General features: G+C 38.8%; 2 protein-coding genes across 2 annotated transcripts; both read left to right on the top strand.

Moving 5' to 3' along the window:
• Window positions 1–2872: 2872 nt before the first annotated feature.
• Window positions 2873–3802, top strand: LOC106987335 (olfactory receptor 1A1-like). Its single transcript, XM_027033780.2, has one exon. It carries the CDS (start codon window positions 2873–2875, stop codon window positions 3800–3802), a length of 930 nt encoding a protein of 309 aa, XP_026889581.2.
• Window positions 3803–15487: 11685 nt separating this feature from the next.
• Window positions 15488–16417, top strand: LOC106987351 (olfactory receptor 1A1). The gene has a single exon (XM_015085611.2). It carries the CDS (start codon window positions 15488–15490, stop codon window positions 16415–16417), a length of 930 nt encoding a protein of 309 aa, XP_014941097.2.
• The last annotated feature ends 1489 nt before the right edge of the window (window positions 16418–17906 follow it).

Genomic DNA, 17906 nt, shown 5'->3' on the forward strand with positions numbered 1-17906 from the left:
GTCACAATCTCATAGTTCATGGGTTTGAGCCTTGCATCGGGCTCTGTGCTGACAGCTCAGAGCCTGGAGCCTGCTTCAGGTTCTGTGTCTCCCGCTCTCTGTGTCTCTGCTCCTCCCCTGCTCACACTCTGTCTGTCTCTCTCAAAAATAAACATTTTTTTAATTACAAAAAAATATGTATAGTATTGATTGTGTTTAATATTGGTTTATACCAAGCAAACTTGTTGATAACTCTAGAGGTTCCCTTGAGAATCCTTGATTGATCCAGAGATTTCCATGGGTTTTCTTTGCAGACAATCAAATATGACATCACTGTAGTGTTTTATGCACAGGACTCAAATTAGCTCTCTACATTATGTTTATCTGTGACTGCATCTCCTGAACCAAAAGGGAATTAACACACCAGAATCCAGCCATTGGGGCCTTATTTGTGGTTGGAAACCTGAAGGGGCTATAGTGGTCTCAACTATGACTTATAACACTTGTTCTGAGTTTTCTTCTTATTTCTCATACCTAAGTATTCCCATTTATTCCCTTTAGATTTGGATATATACTTTTTTTTTTTTTTTTTTAGTTTTAAAACTTACCTAGAATTTCTATGTGTTTTAACTGGAATGGGACTTGTCAACATTAGCTTAATCCTCCATGTTGCCAAAAGCCCCACCTCTGAAACGTTATAGGCCACATGAAATACCATAGTCTCTTAGCCCTTTAGCTTCATTGAAACCTCTGAACCCTTGTATATTATGTGTGAAGGTAGGGAAAGGCATTTCAAAAGAGAAAACCAACAAAGACTTTTTTAAGTACATCATATTTTGGGAACAATTAATGAGAACTGCTTTCCCTGTACCTAGCATATAATTCACACATTAAGAATTAGTGGTTAAATTAAATATAGATTGAATTGGGTCACCTGGGTGGCTCAGTTGGTTGCCTGACTCTTGATTTCAGCTCAGGTCATAACCTCACATTTCGTGGGATCAAGCCCCACATCAGGCTCTGTGCTAATAGCACAGAGCCTGCTTGGGATTCTCTCTCTCCTTCTCTCTCTGCCCCTACCTCCCCTCATGCTTGCTCTCACTCTCTCTCTCTCAAAATAAATAAATAAACTTTAAAAAAGATAGATTGATTGAGTGATTGACTTAGTTCATTAATGGAGTAGAGTGCTCTTTAGAAAATTTAGTGATTTATTTAGGATACCTTGAACCACAATAACAAAGAGATCACAAAACATATAATGGTTTCAATGGAATAAAAGTTTATTTCTCTCCTACATAATAGTTCCTGTATGTTTTCTTGGTTCTCCACTGAATGTGGAGAACTAAGAACACAGGTTCATCCCACTGTGTGATACCACCAACCCATTCAGCCTACTGGCCATTTCCATCTAGTTGGAGGAAGTCCAGAACTGGAACGCATGGATTGTGATGCATTGGCTAAAATTCAGTCACATGAACACACCTCAGTGCAAGGGAGAGTGGGAAATATAGTTTAATTGTGTGTCCATGAAGATGTGAACAACAAGGATTTGAACAAGAAACTGGTAGTCTCTGCCATCATCAATATGCCTCAGTGCAAGCGACTCAAAGAACAGAGAATCTGTACTCAAGTAATTAAGACAGCATTACAAAGTTTCAGATAGAAAATGATGATGATCTAAGCTGAAGCACTGAAAGTATACGTAGAAAAATTGAGTTATGTAAGAATTATTTCAAATGAAAAATCAACAAGATGTAGAAGTGAGAGATAAACTGAGTGAGTGTGCTTCTGAATCTCCCATATGTGAGGAACCCCAAAAATAAACCTTGATTTAACCCAAGAAATATTGAGTGCACACAGTGAACAACTTCCTATAATGACCTCTCTAGGGTTATTGACATAAGCAAAGTATGATTTTCCTCCTCAGATAAGCTTGCAAACCACTTAGGTTGTAATGTGCAGAGTATAGTGTTTGGACAGGCATGTTTGCAGGATAGCTGAGTGTAGAAATATGGGAAAGAGAGATCAAGCCTACAGGTATGGATCTGACAGTTTACTTACTAAGCGGTAGTTGAAATGAGTATGGAGTTGGATGGCTCAACAAAAGAAATAATAAAGGAAGAGAAGAGAAAAGCTTTGTGATTATCGATATTAGAGAATTTTCTAAAGAGAAACATTCTTTCAAAAGAGGGGATGAAATTCTTCTCTGAAAATGGACAGTTGGGGAGAAAACTCACTAGGCTTGTTATTTCTAGGAGTGAAACCCAGTGATTCTGGTGATTTACAATCATCCAATGTCAGCATAGACACCTGCTACTTCCTGGGCTCTAGGATCACTATTAGTTTGGCCATTGGAACAATTCCTAATTTCATGGCTGGTCCTTGTAATAACACAAAGATTCCAAAATGCTTTCTTTCCTTTGTCATGTGTAATTTAAAAAAAATGCGTGTGATTTTTGGCTTTTCCATTACATAAAGTCCCTGAGAGTGGACTATGTCTTACATGTTGAAGAAGTGGATTTAAAAGTGTATTTTGCACATATTTGTGTTTTTCCATAAGCTTAGCAAAGTATCTAGCACATACAATATAAAAAGTTTTTGTGAAGTGATTAAATCCTAGATGTTTGAGTGATGGTTCTGGGATAGAGGAGTATTGGTATCTTTGATTCACACAGTTCTCACTTCTTAAACATGAGTGTCAAGGGCTAAATGTCGATCGGTACCACTGAACAAAAAGGATATTTTCCCACAAATGCGGGCTGTCTCTGGGTTTAGTAAATTCATTAAGATTACTGGTCACTTAATCAAAACTGGTGGGTAAGAAAGATCATTACATTCGTGGCAACTCCAAAATAATTCTGAATTCCTCTCCCTCTTTCTTAACAAAGGAGCCATGAGGGAAAACAACCAGTCCTCTACCCTGGAATTCATCCTCCTGGGAGTTACTGGTCAGCAGGAACAGGAAGACTTCTTCTTCATCCTCTTCCTGTTCATTTACCCCATCACATTGATTGGAAACCTGTTCATCATCTTGGCCATTCACTCTGACATTCACCTTCACATCCCCATGTACTTTTTCCTTGCCAACCTCTCCTTTGTTGACATCTTATTCTCCTCTGTAACCATCCCCAAGATGCTAGCCAACCATCTCTTGCACAGCAAAGCCATCTCCTTTGGAGGATGCCTAGCACAGTTGTATTTTATGATTGCCTTAGGTAACACAGATAGCTATATCCTGGCTGCGATGGCATATGATCGTGCCGTGGCCATCAGCCGCCCACTTCATTACACAACTATTATGAGCCCACGGACTTGTGTCTTGCTAGTTGTTGTGTCCTGGGTGGTTGGAAATGCCAATGCCTTCCCGCATACTCTGCTCACATCCAGTCTGTCCTTCTGTGGCAATAAAGAAGTAGCCAGCTTCTACTGTGACACTATCCCTTTGCTCAAACTCGCCTGTTCTGACATCCGTTTTAATGTGAAGGTGATGTACCTAGGGGCTGGTGTTTTCTCTGTACCCTTACTATTCATTATCATCTCCTATATTCAGGTCTTTTCCACAGTCCTGAGGGTTCCATCCACCAAGGGTGTGCTCAAAGCCTTCTCTACCTGTGGTTCCCACCTCACTGTTGTTACTCTATATTATGGGACAGTCATGGGCATGTATTTCCGCCCTCTGTCTAGTTACAGCCTAAAGGATGCAGTGGTAACTGTTATGTACATGACAGTGATCCCAATGTTAAATCCTTTCATTTATAGCCTGAGAAATCAGGACATGAAGGCTGCCCTGGGGAAACTCTTCAGAAAAAGACACTCCTCATAACCAATGTGAAGTCATATTGGACAGTCAATTAGAGTCACCAATTAGGTGCATTTGGAAATCTAGCTCCAATGTCTTACTCCACCAAGAAGCCACCTTTGTCCTTCCCACGTGGAACTTCCTCTTCTCTGAAATCTTATGATACATCTTATAAAATTATCACTTCGTACACATTATTGTCCTTTTAGCAGCACAGGAATATTTGGGTCATGTCCCAGATAAGCTACAATAATCAGAGTAAAATTGAGAAAGTCTGAAGTTCTGCTTCTATAGGAACATGAACATGAACATGAACATATTAGGAATAATACTATCTGCCCCACCATGGTCACAGGGTGTGAGGATCACAATAGTCCATGATTTAAAAGCTATAAATCACTGGGGCACCTGGGTAGCTCCGTTGGTTAAGCGTCCAACTTCCGCTCAGGTCATGGTCTCATGGTTTGTGGGCTTGAGTCCCCCATCAGGGTCTCTGCTGTCAGCACAGGGCCCGCTTCCGATCCTCTGACCCACTCTCTCTCTGTCCCTCCCCTACTGGTTTCTCTCTCTCTCTCTCTCTCTCAAAATAAATTAATAAACTTTAAAAAAGTTTATAAATCACTATTCAAATGTCGGGTTTTTTTACTATTATGCTAATTGCCCCTGCTATGCTTGTAAGCCTCTGAGGGAAAGAACGGTCTTAAAATACCACTGTACCTCTTTCACATTCTTGTTCATATAAAGCATATACTGATTATACAAAGCTTATAATGATTCTTGGTGGAAAGTGAGATGAACAAAAGAAAATATTGCTGTCAGAATTATAATCTGATAATAGAAATAATCAGACTAGACATTATTTACCCATCTGGTAAAATCTTTAAAGGAAATGACCTGGGTAGATGTTTTTGTTCTTATTGTGTTATTGATTAAACTAGACTGTGTCTAAAGAGCATAAGATTTTTCCTAAAATCATGCCAAAATGACACTCATTGAGTTCTTGTATTTTAACATAAAAAAATTCTGATTTAATTAATTATAGTATGAAATAAAGTTATCATAAAATTGTTCATCACTATTAATAATCAGGGTGCCAAATAAATGAAGAAAAAAGAGCAATATCAAAATATGTGACTTTTTTCTCCAGTACGGCCCAGGGAAGATGAGACTTTGATTCTGGATGATCAGCCCTGATATGTGTAAGTGATAGTTCCTAAACAGAGATAGTTAATCCAACAGGTCCTAAATAACCAATAAGGAACTCCCTTACCTATGATTTGATCCTGTTCATGAGGAAATTATAAATTTTTTTCAAAATATTAACAATTTATAAATGATTGTCCTTAAATATCGTATCTCCAAACAGGATAACTTTTTGAAGAGGTGAAATGAGTGTATCTTAGAACAGTGTGCAAGTTGTTTTATTATCTACTATTTTTAACTGCCAGTAAAAATATAAAATTATTGTTTTCTATAGATAATTCACATTGTCAGCTATTTATCCATGTTGGAAGAATTTGGATGTTGGAAGATGATGTTATTCACTGTTTAATGCTCTCTGGGTCTCTAAACACCAAGGGTTAGAACTATCCTAATTATCTTCTTTTCAACCAAAAAGATTTTGATTACAAATGCATATGAATCTGTGTGAATGGCTGACCAAATAACAGAGGAAATGGAGGCATTTTATGTAGGGCATTTCAAGGTTGGCCAAGGAAAATGTTATACAAATTTGTTGTACTGTTGTACAAATTTATTGTCTCTACCCATGAGAATGTGAAGATTTGGGATCTGTTTTGTTCACTGTTGTATATTCAGAACTTAGACAGTGCTGGCATATAGTAATTACTTAATAAATGTGTGTGAAGTGAATAAATGAACCCTGCAATATTATTTTTAAACAATGACTGCAACAAGGTTAATTTTGTTGTTATATGTAAGCTCAGATAGCGTGAGGTGTTTCAAATATTTCCCATAGTGAAATATTAAGTGCCAAAGAGGAGAGTATAAAAAAGGCCTACGAATGTAGGTTCTTAGGAGAACTCCATACCATTTAGCTGCTCTATATCAGTCTCAAGTTATTCCTCTGTTTAACTTGGACAAGGGAAGTTAATGTCTTCTACTGAATCCTACAGTAATCATAAGAATCTATGTGTATGATTATTATACAAATAAAAATTATTGTACCTGTATGTCAAGTCATTGCTTCAGCCGTTTCCCTCTGATCCTGTCAAACATGCTGTCCTAGAATAATTTTAGCACTATAATTTAAATTTCTTCGTGTACCAATCTTCAGGTACATGTACAATGGATCAATTGACTAAGTCTGGAAAAGACTACAGTCTACGGCTGGTATGTCAGCTTGGGTCAGTTCAGGCCTATTCAGAAAACACAAATCACATCTGATTTTTTTTAGTGTTTATTTTTGAGAGAGAGAGAGAGAGAATGAGCAGGAGGGAGGGGCAGAGAGAGAGAGGGAGATAGAAGATATGAAGCAGGCTCTGCACTGACAGCAGAGAGCTCAGTGCAAGGCTCAAACTCACGGATCATGAGATACGACCTCAGCTGAAGTCAGACACCTAATTGACTGAGCCACCAATATGGCCCATATATGGTACTTTAAAATTTTTCTTTTATGTTTATTTATTTTTGAGAGAGACAGAGTGTGAGCAGAGTTTATTTATTTTTGAGAGAGACAGAGTGTAAGGGGAAAGAGGGAGAGAGATACAGAATCTGAAGCGGGCTCCAGGCTCTGAGCTGTCAGCACAGAGCCTGACACGGGGCTCAAACCCAGGAACCACGAGATCATGACCTGAGCCGAAGGTGGATGCCTAACCAACTGAGCCACCCAGGTGTTTCCCACCCCCACCCCACCCCCCCACAATCTGGTATTTTTAAACCCAGAAGATTTAATACAGGGAAGTAGATATATAAGTGTGTCCTGAAAAAGACTGTAGGAGAAAGAGATGGATGTGAAGGTAGCCCAGAGATTATTAACCACAAGAATAAATCACTTCCCCTAGGTACAAAAGGGAAAGGTGATGTTACCAGAACCTAGGAACTCAGAAGAGGGATGACCATATGTCTGAGGGATGACCTCAGATGCTCACGTCTCTGAGGGGAGCTGCCAAACAGCTGCCACTTGGTCTTCACCTGCTGAGATGACCCAGACCTTCATTCCTGAGGGGTCTCAGTCCACAATAGTACTGCCTTTATTATTATTATTATTATTATTATTATTATTATTATTATTATTATGCTGTAATTCTTTTAATCTCTATTATTTGGCATGGAAACACAAAAATCACCCCATACATAGTTCTAGACATGGTCCTCCTTGCACCCCCCGCCCCGCCCATTGTGTGAAGGCAACAAAATGTCCTTAGTAATTGGCTTAGTCTCTCCAGCCAGTAGAGAAATTTCTTTTCCTGAATGGCTCACAGAGATATTTTACTGAATCTGAGCAACATAATAGTAATATTTAAAAATGTAAATCCCTTCCCTATATAGCCTCAGGATGGGGCTTGCCATTAGAAAAACCAAGAGATTACAGGATTGGAACTTGCAACCCTTCCCACAAGCCTCTGGGGAAGGGAGAGTTTGCTGGAAGTGAGCTCCACAAACACTCTCAAAGAACCAGTTTAGAAGACTTTCCAGGTTTGTGAAAGTTTCCATGGTCCTCAGTGGTAGCACATCCCACCTCCATGGGGTACTGCCCTCAGGACACGACTGGACCTCAACATATGTTCCTCTAAATCTGACTGCTAATTACTGTATCCTATATCCTATAAAGGATAGACCTAGGTAAAAAAAAAAAAAAAAAAAAGTAAATCCCTAAAAATTATTATTGATAGTATTTTGTAAGGTTATAAATAACTAAACAAAAAAACTGGGAATAGATATATGCAATAAAAATGTATTAACAAAAAAAGGCAGAGAATTCTGGAAAGATGGTGGAGTAGGGGTATCCTCATCTCACCTCGTCCCACAGACACACCTAGATAATAGCCACATCAAAGCAACCAACCCAGAAAATTACTTGAAGACTGGCAAAACAGACTTTCCACAGTTCATCTTAGCGATGAGGATACATTAAGAAGGGTAGAAGGGTGGAGATGGGGACAGGAACCAAACTCCCAGCAAGACTAACCACAAACAGGAAGGGCACCACAAACACAAAGAAGAGAGAAGAACAGACATCAGGGACCCCAGACATGGAAGTTGCACTAGATAGATGAGTTCCCATAATATTTGGCTTTGAAAACTAGTAAAGTTTAACTTCCCAGAGTTTTTACAGTTAGTGGGGCTTAAAAAGGGGTACTTTAAAAATCAGCAGGCCTAGTTATGGGAAACCTGGAAGGTAATAGGAAACTGAGTCCCCACCCTTAAAGACCCAGCATAACAAACCACCACACCAAGATACAGCATAGAAGCAGTAGCTTGAAAACAGGTGGACAATATGTGAGGGAAATTTATTTACTAATCTCAGAACATGCTGGAGGGGCAGAGACCTTTAGGAGACTTCTTCAAAAACAAAAGACCTGATAGGCATCATTTATTTCCCCTTTCCCCAGTCTAGAGACACACTTGCAGGAACCAGTGCAAACACCCTTAACCTACCTTGGTAACACTCTGTGCCCTGCCCTTCTGTTCTGTAAATCTACCCAAACCAAAGCATGCCACTTGGCAAGCATCCTTCCAAAGTGGTTTCTACTGTGACACATCCTGCAAGCAGATCCAGGAGGGACAAGCAACAGTCCAAAGTGACTTCTTCCCTGGGGAAAGGGGAAGAAAACAACACACACCAGTTTGCCTGCAGCCGCAGCAGATGGAATGGGGTAAACACATGATCTGACTGTCAGCCCTGCCCACCAACAAAATCTTTTCAAGGGTCAGCACTGGAAGAGGGCCCTCCAGTTTGTGTTGACTGTTAGCCCCAGCAGAAGGATTGGGGGCAGACATTTGATCTGACTGCAGACCCTGCTCACCAACTAAAGCCTCTTAAGGGACAACACAGGAAGAGAACTACACAGTTCAGTTTGCCTGCCAGCTGGCACATGCACTGAGGACAGGCATCTGGTATGACTGCTGACACTGCCCAACTATAAGCCCACAGAGGTCCCAAACTGGCCCCTTAATGGCACAAGAACAAAACCCTGCCCACAAGAGACAAAGTTGGCCATTGCAGCTGACTGGACTGAAGGCAACCCTGACTCAGCCACAATAGTAAGGTGAAAACAACCTACATAGGGGACACCCCTGAAGTGCCTGGTTCTGGTAAACAGGGAACATTGTGCTACAGACCACCACATGATCTATTCTTCAGAAGGCCACTATTTTCAAGATCAGTAGACATAGCTGACTTTTCTAATACTCAGAAACAAACACAGAGAGTTAGATGAAATGAGGAGAAAAAGGAATGGGTCCCAAATGAAAGAAGAGGACAAAACCACAGCAAAGAGCTAAATGAAACGGATATAAGCAATATGCTTGGTAACAAATTCAAAGTAATAGTCATAAAGGTACTCACTGGACATGAGAAAAGAGTGGAGGCTCTCAGTGAGACCATCAACAAAAAGATATAAAATATAAAAAAATGATCTATCAGAGATAAAGGACTCAATAACTGAAGTTAAAATTTCACTGGAGGAAACCAAGAGCACATTACAGAGGCAGAAAAATGGATCCGTGAGCTTAAAGAATAATGGAAAGCAACCAACCTGAAGAGCAAAAAGAAAAAAGAATAATAGAATAATGAGAACAGGTTAAGGGAACTCTGAAGTATCATCAAGCATAATAATATTTACATTACAGGGATCCCAGAAGGAAAAGGGGAGAATAAAATTTATTTTAAAAGTAATAACTGAAAACCTCCCTAATCTGGGGAAGAAAACAAACATCCAGATCCAGAAGGCACAGAGAGGCCCCAACAAAATCAACCAGAATATGCCAAGATACATAATAATAAATATGGCAAAAAGTAGTGATAGAATTTTAAAAGCAGCAAGAGAAAACAGTTGAATACAAGGGAAACCTCATAAAGCTATAAGCTGATTTCTCAGCAGAAACCTTGTAGGCCAGAAGGAAATGGCATGATACATTTGAAGTGCCAAAAGGAAAAAAAACATGCAACCACAAATACTCTACCCAGTAAGGCTATCATTCAGAATAGAAGGAGAGATAGTTTCCAAGGCAAATCAATGTTAAAGGCATTCCTCTCCACCAAATCAGTGTTAAAAGAAATGTTAAAGGGAATTCTTTGAATGATAAGGAAAGGCCATTTTCAACACTAAGAAAATTATGAAAGGAAAAATTTCACAGGTAAAACCAAACATAATGAAAGTATTAGACTGATCACTTATAAAACCAGTATGGAACAAAAATAAACTCAAAGTGGATGTAAGACCTAAATGTAAGACAAGAAACCATCGAAGTCCTAGAGGACAAAACAGGCAACAACATCTTTGACCTCGGATACAGCAACTTCTTACTAGGCATGTCTCTGGAGGCAAGGGAAACAAAAACAAAGTGAAGTATTGGGACCTCATCAAGAATCTACACAGTGAAGGAAACAATGAACAAAACTAAAAGACAACAGACAGAATGGGCAAAGATACTTGCAAATGACATATCAGATAAAGGGTTAGTATCCAAAATCTATAAAGAACGTACCAAACTTGGGGCACTCGGGTGGCTTAGTTGTTTAAGCATCTGACTTCAGCTCAGATCATGAGCTCATGGTTCATGAGCTCAAGCTGCACATTGGGCTCTGTGCTGACAGCTCAGACCTGGAGCCTGCTTCGGATTCTGTGTTTCCCTCGCTCTCGCGCTCTCTCTCTCTCTGCCCCTCTTCCACTCATGCTCTGTCTCTCAGTCTCTCAAAAATAGATGAATATATATATATTCATTATATATATATATATATATATATATATATAGAGAGAGAGAGAGAGAGAGAGAGAGAGAGAGAGAGAGAGAGGAACTTATCAAACTCAACACCCCAAAAAAATTAATCCAGTGAAGAACTGGGCAGAAGAGATGAATAGACAACTTTCCAAAGAAGACATCTAGATGACTAACAGACACATGAAAAGATGCTCAATGTCACTCATCATCAAGGAAATAAAAATCAAAACCGCGATGAGATACCATCTCACACCTGGCAGAATGACTACAATTGACAACTCAGGAAACAACAGATGTTGGTTAGGATGCAGAGATAGGGGAACCCTTGTGCACTGCTGGTGGGAATGCAAACTTGTGCAACCAGTTTGGAAAACAGTATGGAAGTTCCTCAAAAATTTAAAAACAGAGCTACCCTACAACCCCACAATTGCATTACTAGGTATTTATCCTAAGGATACAATAATGCTGATTCAAAGGGGTACATGCATCCCAATGTTTATAGGAGGACTATCAACAAAAGCCAAATTATGGAAGAAACCCAAATGTCCACCAAATGATGTATGCATAAAGGAAATCTTGCCATTTGCAACAACGTGGATGGAAGTAGATATTTGGTTGGTTTGCAAATATCATATTACACTAAGTGAAATAAGTCAGTCAGAGAAATATATGATTCCACTCACATGTGGAATTTAAGAAACAAAACAGATAAGCATAGGGGATGGGAAGGAAAAAACATGATAAAAACACAGAAGAAGGTAAACCTTAAGAGACTCTTAAGTACAGAAAATGAACTGAGGTTTTCTACAAGGGTGTTGGGTGGGGTGATGGACTAAATGGATGATGGACATTAAGGAGGGCACTTGTTGGGATGAGCACTGAGCATTGTATGTAAGTGATGAATCATTAAATTCTATTCCTGAAACCATTATTACACTATATGTTAACTAACTTGGATTTAAATAATTAAAAATAAATAAATTAAATTAAATTAAATTAAATTAAATTAAAATAAACATAAGAATGATCTCCCATCAATAGTCTAAATTTACAACGTAAGGAACTTAGAAAAAGAACACGCTAAAACCCAAAACTAGCACAATAAAGGAAATATAAAGATTAGAGAAAAATGAAATGGAGAATAGAAAAACATAGAGGAAACCATAAACCCAAAAGTTAGTTTTTCAAAACCATCAACAAAATTGACAAAAAATTATCTGGATAGACTAAAGATAAAAAAGACTTAAATTACTAAAATCAGAAATTAAAGTGGGGACATTATTACCATTTCAATAGTTAAAAAAGGATAATAAGAGCATTATGAATGGTTATGTGCACAAATTCCTAGAAATGCACAACCTACCAAAACTAAATCATGAAGAAACAAACAATATGAATAGACCTATAACTAGTAAGGACATTAAATCAGTAATGAAAAATTTCCAACAAAGAAAATCCCTGGACCTATGGGCTTCACTGGTGAATTTTAACAAACATTTAAAGGGAGCTAGTACCAATCCTTCTCAAACTTTTCCAAATATTGAAGAGGAGAGGAATTTCCTAACTCATTCTGTAAGGATATCAAAACAACCAAAGACACTACAAGAAAAAAAAAAAGAAAACTTCATACCAATATCCCTTATGAACAATGATCTAAAAATCCTCAACAAAACAGTAGCAAACAGAGTTCTGCAGCATATTAAAAGGTTTAGACACCATGACCAAGTGGAATTTACTCTTAAAATTCCAGGATCATTCCACACAGAAAAATTGATCTCCCTCTCTCCCACACCCCCAGGCCCTGATAAACCATCCTCTACTCTCTGTTACTATGACTGTGACTTTCCTATAATACACATAGAAGTGAGATCATTCACTATTTGTCTCTGCATCTGGCTAATTTCACTGAGATCCCTTAGCTTCACTATTATTATGTAAATGGAAGAATTGGCTTCTTTCTTGTGACTGAATCATATTCCATTAAATGCATTATATATGTGGGGTGCCTGGGTGGCTCAGTCGGTTAAGCGGCGACTTTGGCTCAGGTCATGATCTCGCGGTCCGTGAGTTCGAGCCCTGCGTCGGGCTCTGTGCTGACAGCTCAGAGCCTGGAGCCTGTTTTGGATTCTTTGTCTCCCTCTCTCTGACCCTCCCCCGTTCATGTTTTGTCTCTCTCTATCTCAAAAATAAATAAAACGTTAAAAAAAATTTTTAAATAAATAAATGCATTATATATGTGTGTGTATGTATATGTATGTATACATATATATAATATATATAATAGTCTCATAAAATGAGACTGAAGATATCTTTTCAATACCCTGTTTCATTTCCTTTGGATATATACCCAGAAGTTAATGAAATTGCTGGATCATATGGTAGTTCCATTTTTAATTGCTTGTGGAATCTCCATACTGTTTTCTATAGTGGCTGCACCAATTTACATTGTCACCAACAGTCCATACAAGTTTCCATTTCTCTACACCTACACCCTTGCCAACTTTATTACTGCACGTCTTCTTGATAATAGCCATTCCAACAGGTGTGAAGTGATATCTTATTGTGGTTTTCATTTGCATTTCCCTGGTGATTGATGACACTGATCATCTTTCCCTGTACCTGTTGGCCATTTGGGTGTCTTCTTGGAAAATGTCTACTTAGTTCTGCTGCCTGTTTTTTCATTCAATTTGTTTGTATGTGTGTTTGTTTCATGAGTTCTTTAAATATTTTGGTTATAAACCCCCTATCAAATATATGGTTTGCAAATATCTTCTCCCTTTCCATAGGTTATTGTTTCACTTTGTTGATTATTTCTTTTACTCAGTTGTACCACAGTCTTTGCAGCACCCAACAGGATGTTCTAATTGGTGCCAGGAGCCCGTATGCCAACAAAGTGTTTAGAAGAGGTCAGCTCAGAGCTTGGACCCTGGAGACACATTCTCTAGGAAACTCTCTTGCCCATACTTCCTTCCAGAAAAGAACTCTGGGAAAGATTACTCTTGAGAACCACTGTCTCCTCAGGGCACAGCCATAGGAGTGTGTAATGAGTCTCAACAATTACTCTGACTACGGCCAGGATGAAGACCTGAGGGAGTCACGTTTCAAGAGATGTTATAACCTGGTAAAGAATTCCTAATTTTCTCTATTCTATGACCACCTTGCTTCCTGAGGAGGAAGCTAGAGTTCCTGTCTTCATGGCCCATCTAGAACAGTCATCCCTTCTGCTCTATCATTAGGAAACTCGAGGCTCTTTTGTCCAAACAATCCAAGTCCTAGCTCCTTCACCTCAAGTGCAGAGGACCAGAGGCCCGCTCTTCAGGCCTACTACTGACCCTTTCTGCAGCATGCCTGCCTCCCCAGGGAGGAATGTTCACAAGTGCTTCAGCAGCTGGCTGTGAACTTCCCACTCGTGGAAGAGGAGTGAAGGCCACAGGACCAAAACCCCTTTGACAGCATCTGAGCTGACTCCTCAATAGGAGGTGTGAATGTTGTGGAAAAGGGTCTTTATGACAGTGACAAATCAAGGATAGATAGCCAGCAACTGACCTACTTGCATTATCTCCTTTGAGTCTCGCAAAACCTCCAAAGGTAAGTAGAATTATTTTTGTCACTTTATCAAATGAAAAATGATGAATTGAATACTTAAGTTGACATAGAGTTGTAGTAGCAAAATTAGGACTCAAACCTTGGCTGCAGATCCCAAGTTCTCAAGATCAGCATCAACTATGGCTGTTACTATGACTATGACTTTCCTAAAATACACATAGAAGTGAGATTATTCACTGTTTGTCTCTGTGTCTGGCTTATTTCATGTAATGAGAAGAGAGAGAGAGAGAGAATATATCTTCTTTATCCCTTCATCTCTTGGTGGGCACTTATGTTGTTTCCATAGCTCAGTACGGTGAATAATGTTGCCGTAAAAATGAGACTGAAGAAATCTTTTCAATACCCCATTTCATTTCCTTTGGCTATACACTCAGAAGTGAGAAAAATAATAATAAAGGAAGGGAAGTGAAAAGCTTTGTGATTATGGATATTAGAGAGTTTTTCAAAGAGATATACCTTGTAAAAGGACATGGTGAAATTCTTCTCTGAAAATGAGGTGCTTGGGGAGGAAATTCACTAGGCTTGTTTTTGCTAGGACAAAAAACCAGTGATCCTGGTGATTTACAATAGTCCAATGTCAGCACAGACACCTGTTACTTCCTGGGTTCTAGGATCTCTATTAGTTTGGTCATTGGAACAATTTCTAATTTCATGGCTGGCCCTTGTAATGACACATCTTTTGTACTGGAGTATTTTATCAAGATTTCTAAGTGCTTTCCATTCCTTGTAGTGTGAAATTTTAAAAATGTGCTATTTTTGGCTTTTCTATTACATTTTAAAGTTCCTGAGAGCACAGACTTTGTCTTATATGTCGAATAAGTGGACTAAAAAGTTGTATTTTTCACATATTTGTGCTTTTTTCCATTAGTCTAGCAAAATATCCAGCACATACAGTGTAAAGGCATTTGTGAATTTATTGAATCCTAGGTGTTTGAGTGATGGTTCTGAGATGGGGGAGGATGGCCACTTTTGATTCACAGATTGTTCACTTCTTAGACATGAGTGTCAAGAGTTAGTTGTTGATCAGTTTCACTAATCAACAAGGATATTTCCCCAAAATGTTGGCTATCTCCGGATTTAGTAAACACATCGTAGAGATTGATAGTCACTTGAATCAAAACTGATGGATAAGGAAGATCATTACATAAACTCCATTAATAATTCTGGATTCTTCTCCCCTTTCTTAATAAAGGAACCATGAAAGAAGACAACCAATCTTCTACCCTGGAATTCATCCTTCTGGGAGTTACTGGTCAACAGGTACAGGAAGACTTCTTCTTCATCCTCTTCCTGTTCATTTACCCCATCACATTGACTGGAAACCTGCTCATCATCTTGGCTATTCGCTCTGACATTCGCCTTCACAACCCCATGTATTTTTTCCTTGCCAACCTCTCCTCCGTTGACATCTTATTCTCCTCTGTAACCATCCCCAAGATGCTAGCCAACCATGTCTTGCACAGCAAATCCATCTCCTTTGGGGGATGTCTAACACAAATGTATTTTATGATTGCCTTGGGTAACACAGATAGCTATATCCTGGCTGCAATGGCATATGATCGTGCCATGGCCATCAGCCACCCACTTCATTACACAACAATTATGAGCCCACAGACTTGTGTCCTTCTAGTTGTTGGATCTTGGGTGGTTGGAAACGCCAATGCCCTCCCCCATACTCTGCTCACAGCTAGTCTGTCCTTCTGTGGCAACAAGGAGGTAGCCAACTTCTACTGTGACATTACCCCTTTGCTTAAGCTGTCCTGTTCTGACATCCACTTCAATGTGAAGATGATGTACCTAGGGGTTGGTATTTTCTCTGTGCCATTACTATGCATCATCATCTCCTACATCTGGGTCTTTTGCACAGTTTTATGGGTTCCTTCCACTAAGGGCATGCTCAAAGCCTTCTCTACCTGTGGCTCCCACCTCACTGTTGTTTCTCTGTATTATGGGACAGTCATGGGCATATATTTCCGCCCTCTGACTAGTTACAGCCTAAAGGATGCAATCATGACTGTTATGTACATGGCAGTGACTCCAATGCTAAATCCTTTCATTTATAGTCTGAGAAACAGAGACATGAAGGCTGCCCTGAGGATACTATTCAGCAAGAGAATTTCCTCATAACCAATGTGAGGTCATATTGAGGAATGCAGTCATCAATTAGGATGCACTTGGAAGTCTATCCCTTAATGTTCATCCCCTCCAAGAAGCAACCTTTGATCTTTCCAGCTACAAAATCCCCTTCTCTGAAATCTAGTAAGTTTATGACACACCTTATTGAAATCATCACTTTGTACCCATTATTGTCCTTTTGCCAGCACAGAAATTTTGGGTTCACGTCCTAGATAAGCCACTGATAATCAGAGTAAAGTTGAAAATATCTGACGCTTTGTTTCCATATCAACATATTAGGAATAATAATATCTGCTCCACCATGGTCACAGAGCATGAGGATTGCAAAAGTCCATGACTTGAAGGCTAAACATCACTATTCAAATGTCAGTTTTTCTTGGATATATGTTAATCACCCCTACAATGCTTACAAGCCTCTAAAGGCAAGAACTATCTTAAAACATCACTGTACCTCTCTCCCAGTCTTGTTCATGTAAAGTGTATCCAATGATTCTTGGTGGAAAATCAGATGAGCAAATGAAAATATCAGTCTCTGCACTGTAATCTGGAAATGTCAGCATAATTTGGACTAGACATTATTTACCCATCCAGTAAAATCTTTAAAGGCAATGACACAGCAGGTATTTTTGTTCTTGTTATATTATTGATTAAACTAGACTGTTTCTAAAGAGCAGATGATTCTCCTTAAAATCATACCAAAATCATACTCATTGATAGTTATTGCATTTTAAAGTAATAAATATTCTAACTTAATTAATTACATCATGAAATAAAGTTACTGTGACAACAGATTGGAGTGCCAAAGAAATGAAGAAAAAAGAGCAGTATTGAAACTGATGTGACCTTGTTTCTCCAGTATGGCCCAGGGAAGATAAGACTGATTCTGGTTGCTCAGCCCTGATATGTAGGTGATATTTCCTAAACAGAGATAGTTAATCCAACAGGTCCTAAATAACCAATGAGGAACTCCTCTACCTATGATTTGATCCTGTTCATGAGGAAATTATAAAATTTTTTCAAAATATTAATAATTTATAAATGATTGTCCTTAAATATCATATTTCCAAACAGGATAACATTTTGAAGAGGTGAAATGAGTGTATCTTGGAACAGTGTGCAAGTTGCTTTATGATCTACTATTTTTAACTGCCAGTAAAAATATAAAATTATTGTTTTCTATAGATAATTCACATTGCCAGCTATTTGTCCATGTTGGAAGAATTTGGATGTCAAAAGATGATGTTACTGACCTTTTAATGCTCTCTGGGTCTCTAAAACACCAAGGATGCGAACTATCCCAATTATCTTCTTTTCAACCAAAAAGATTTTCATTATAAATGCATATGAATCTGTGTGAATGGCTGACCAAATAACAGAGGAAATGGAGGCATTTTATGTAGGGAATTTCAAGGTTGGCCAAGGACAAGGTTATACAAATTTATTGCTTGTTTCTACCCATGAGAATGTGAAGATTTGGGAT

Source organism: Acinonyx jubatus, chromosome E1 (assembly GCF_027475565.1).
Source record: "Acinonyx jubatus isolate Ajub_Pintada_27869175 chromosome E1, VMU_Ajub_asm_v1.0, whole genome shotgun sequence".
Taxonomy (NCBI): Eukaryota; Metazoa; Chordata; class Mammalia; order Carnivora; family Felidae; genus Acinonyx; species Acinonyx jubatus.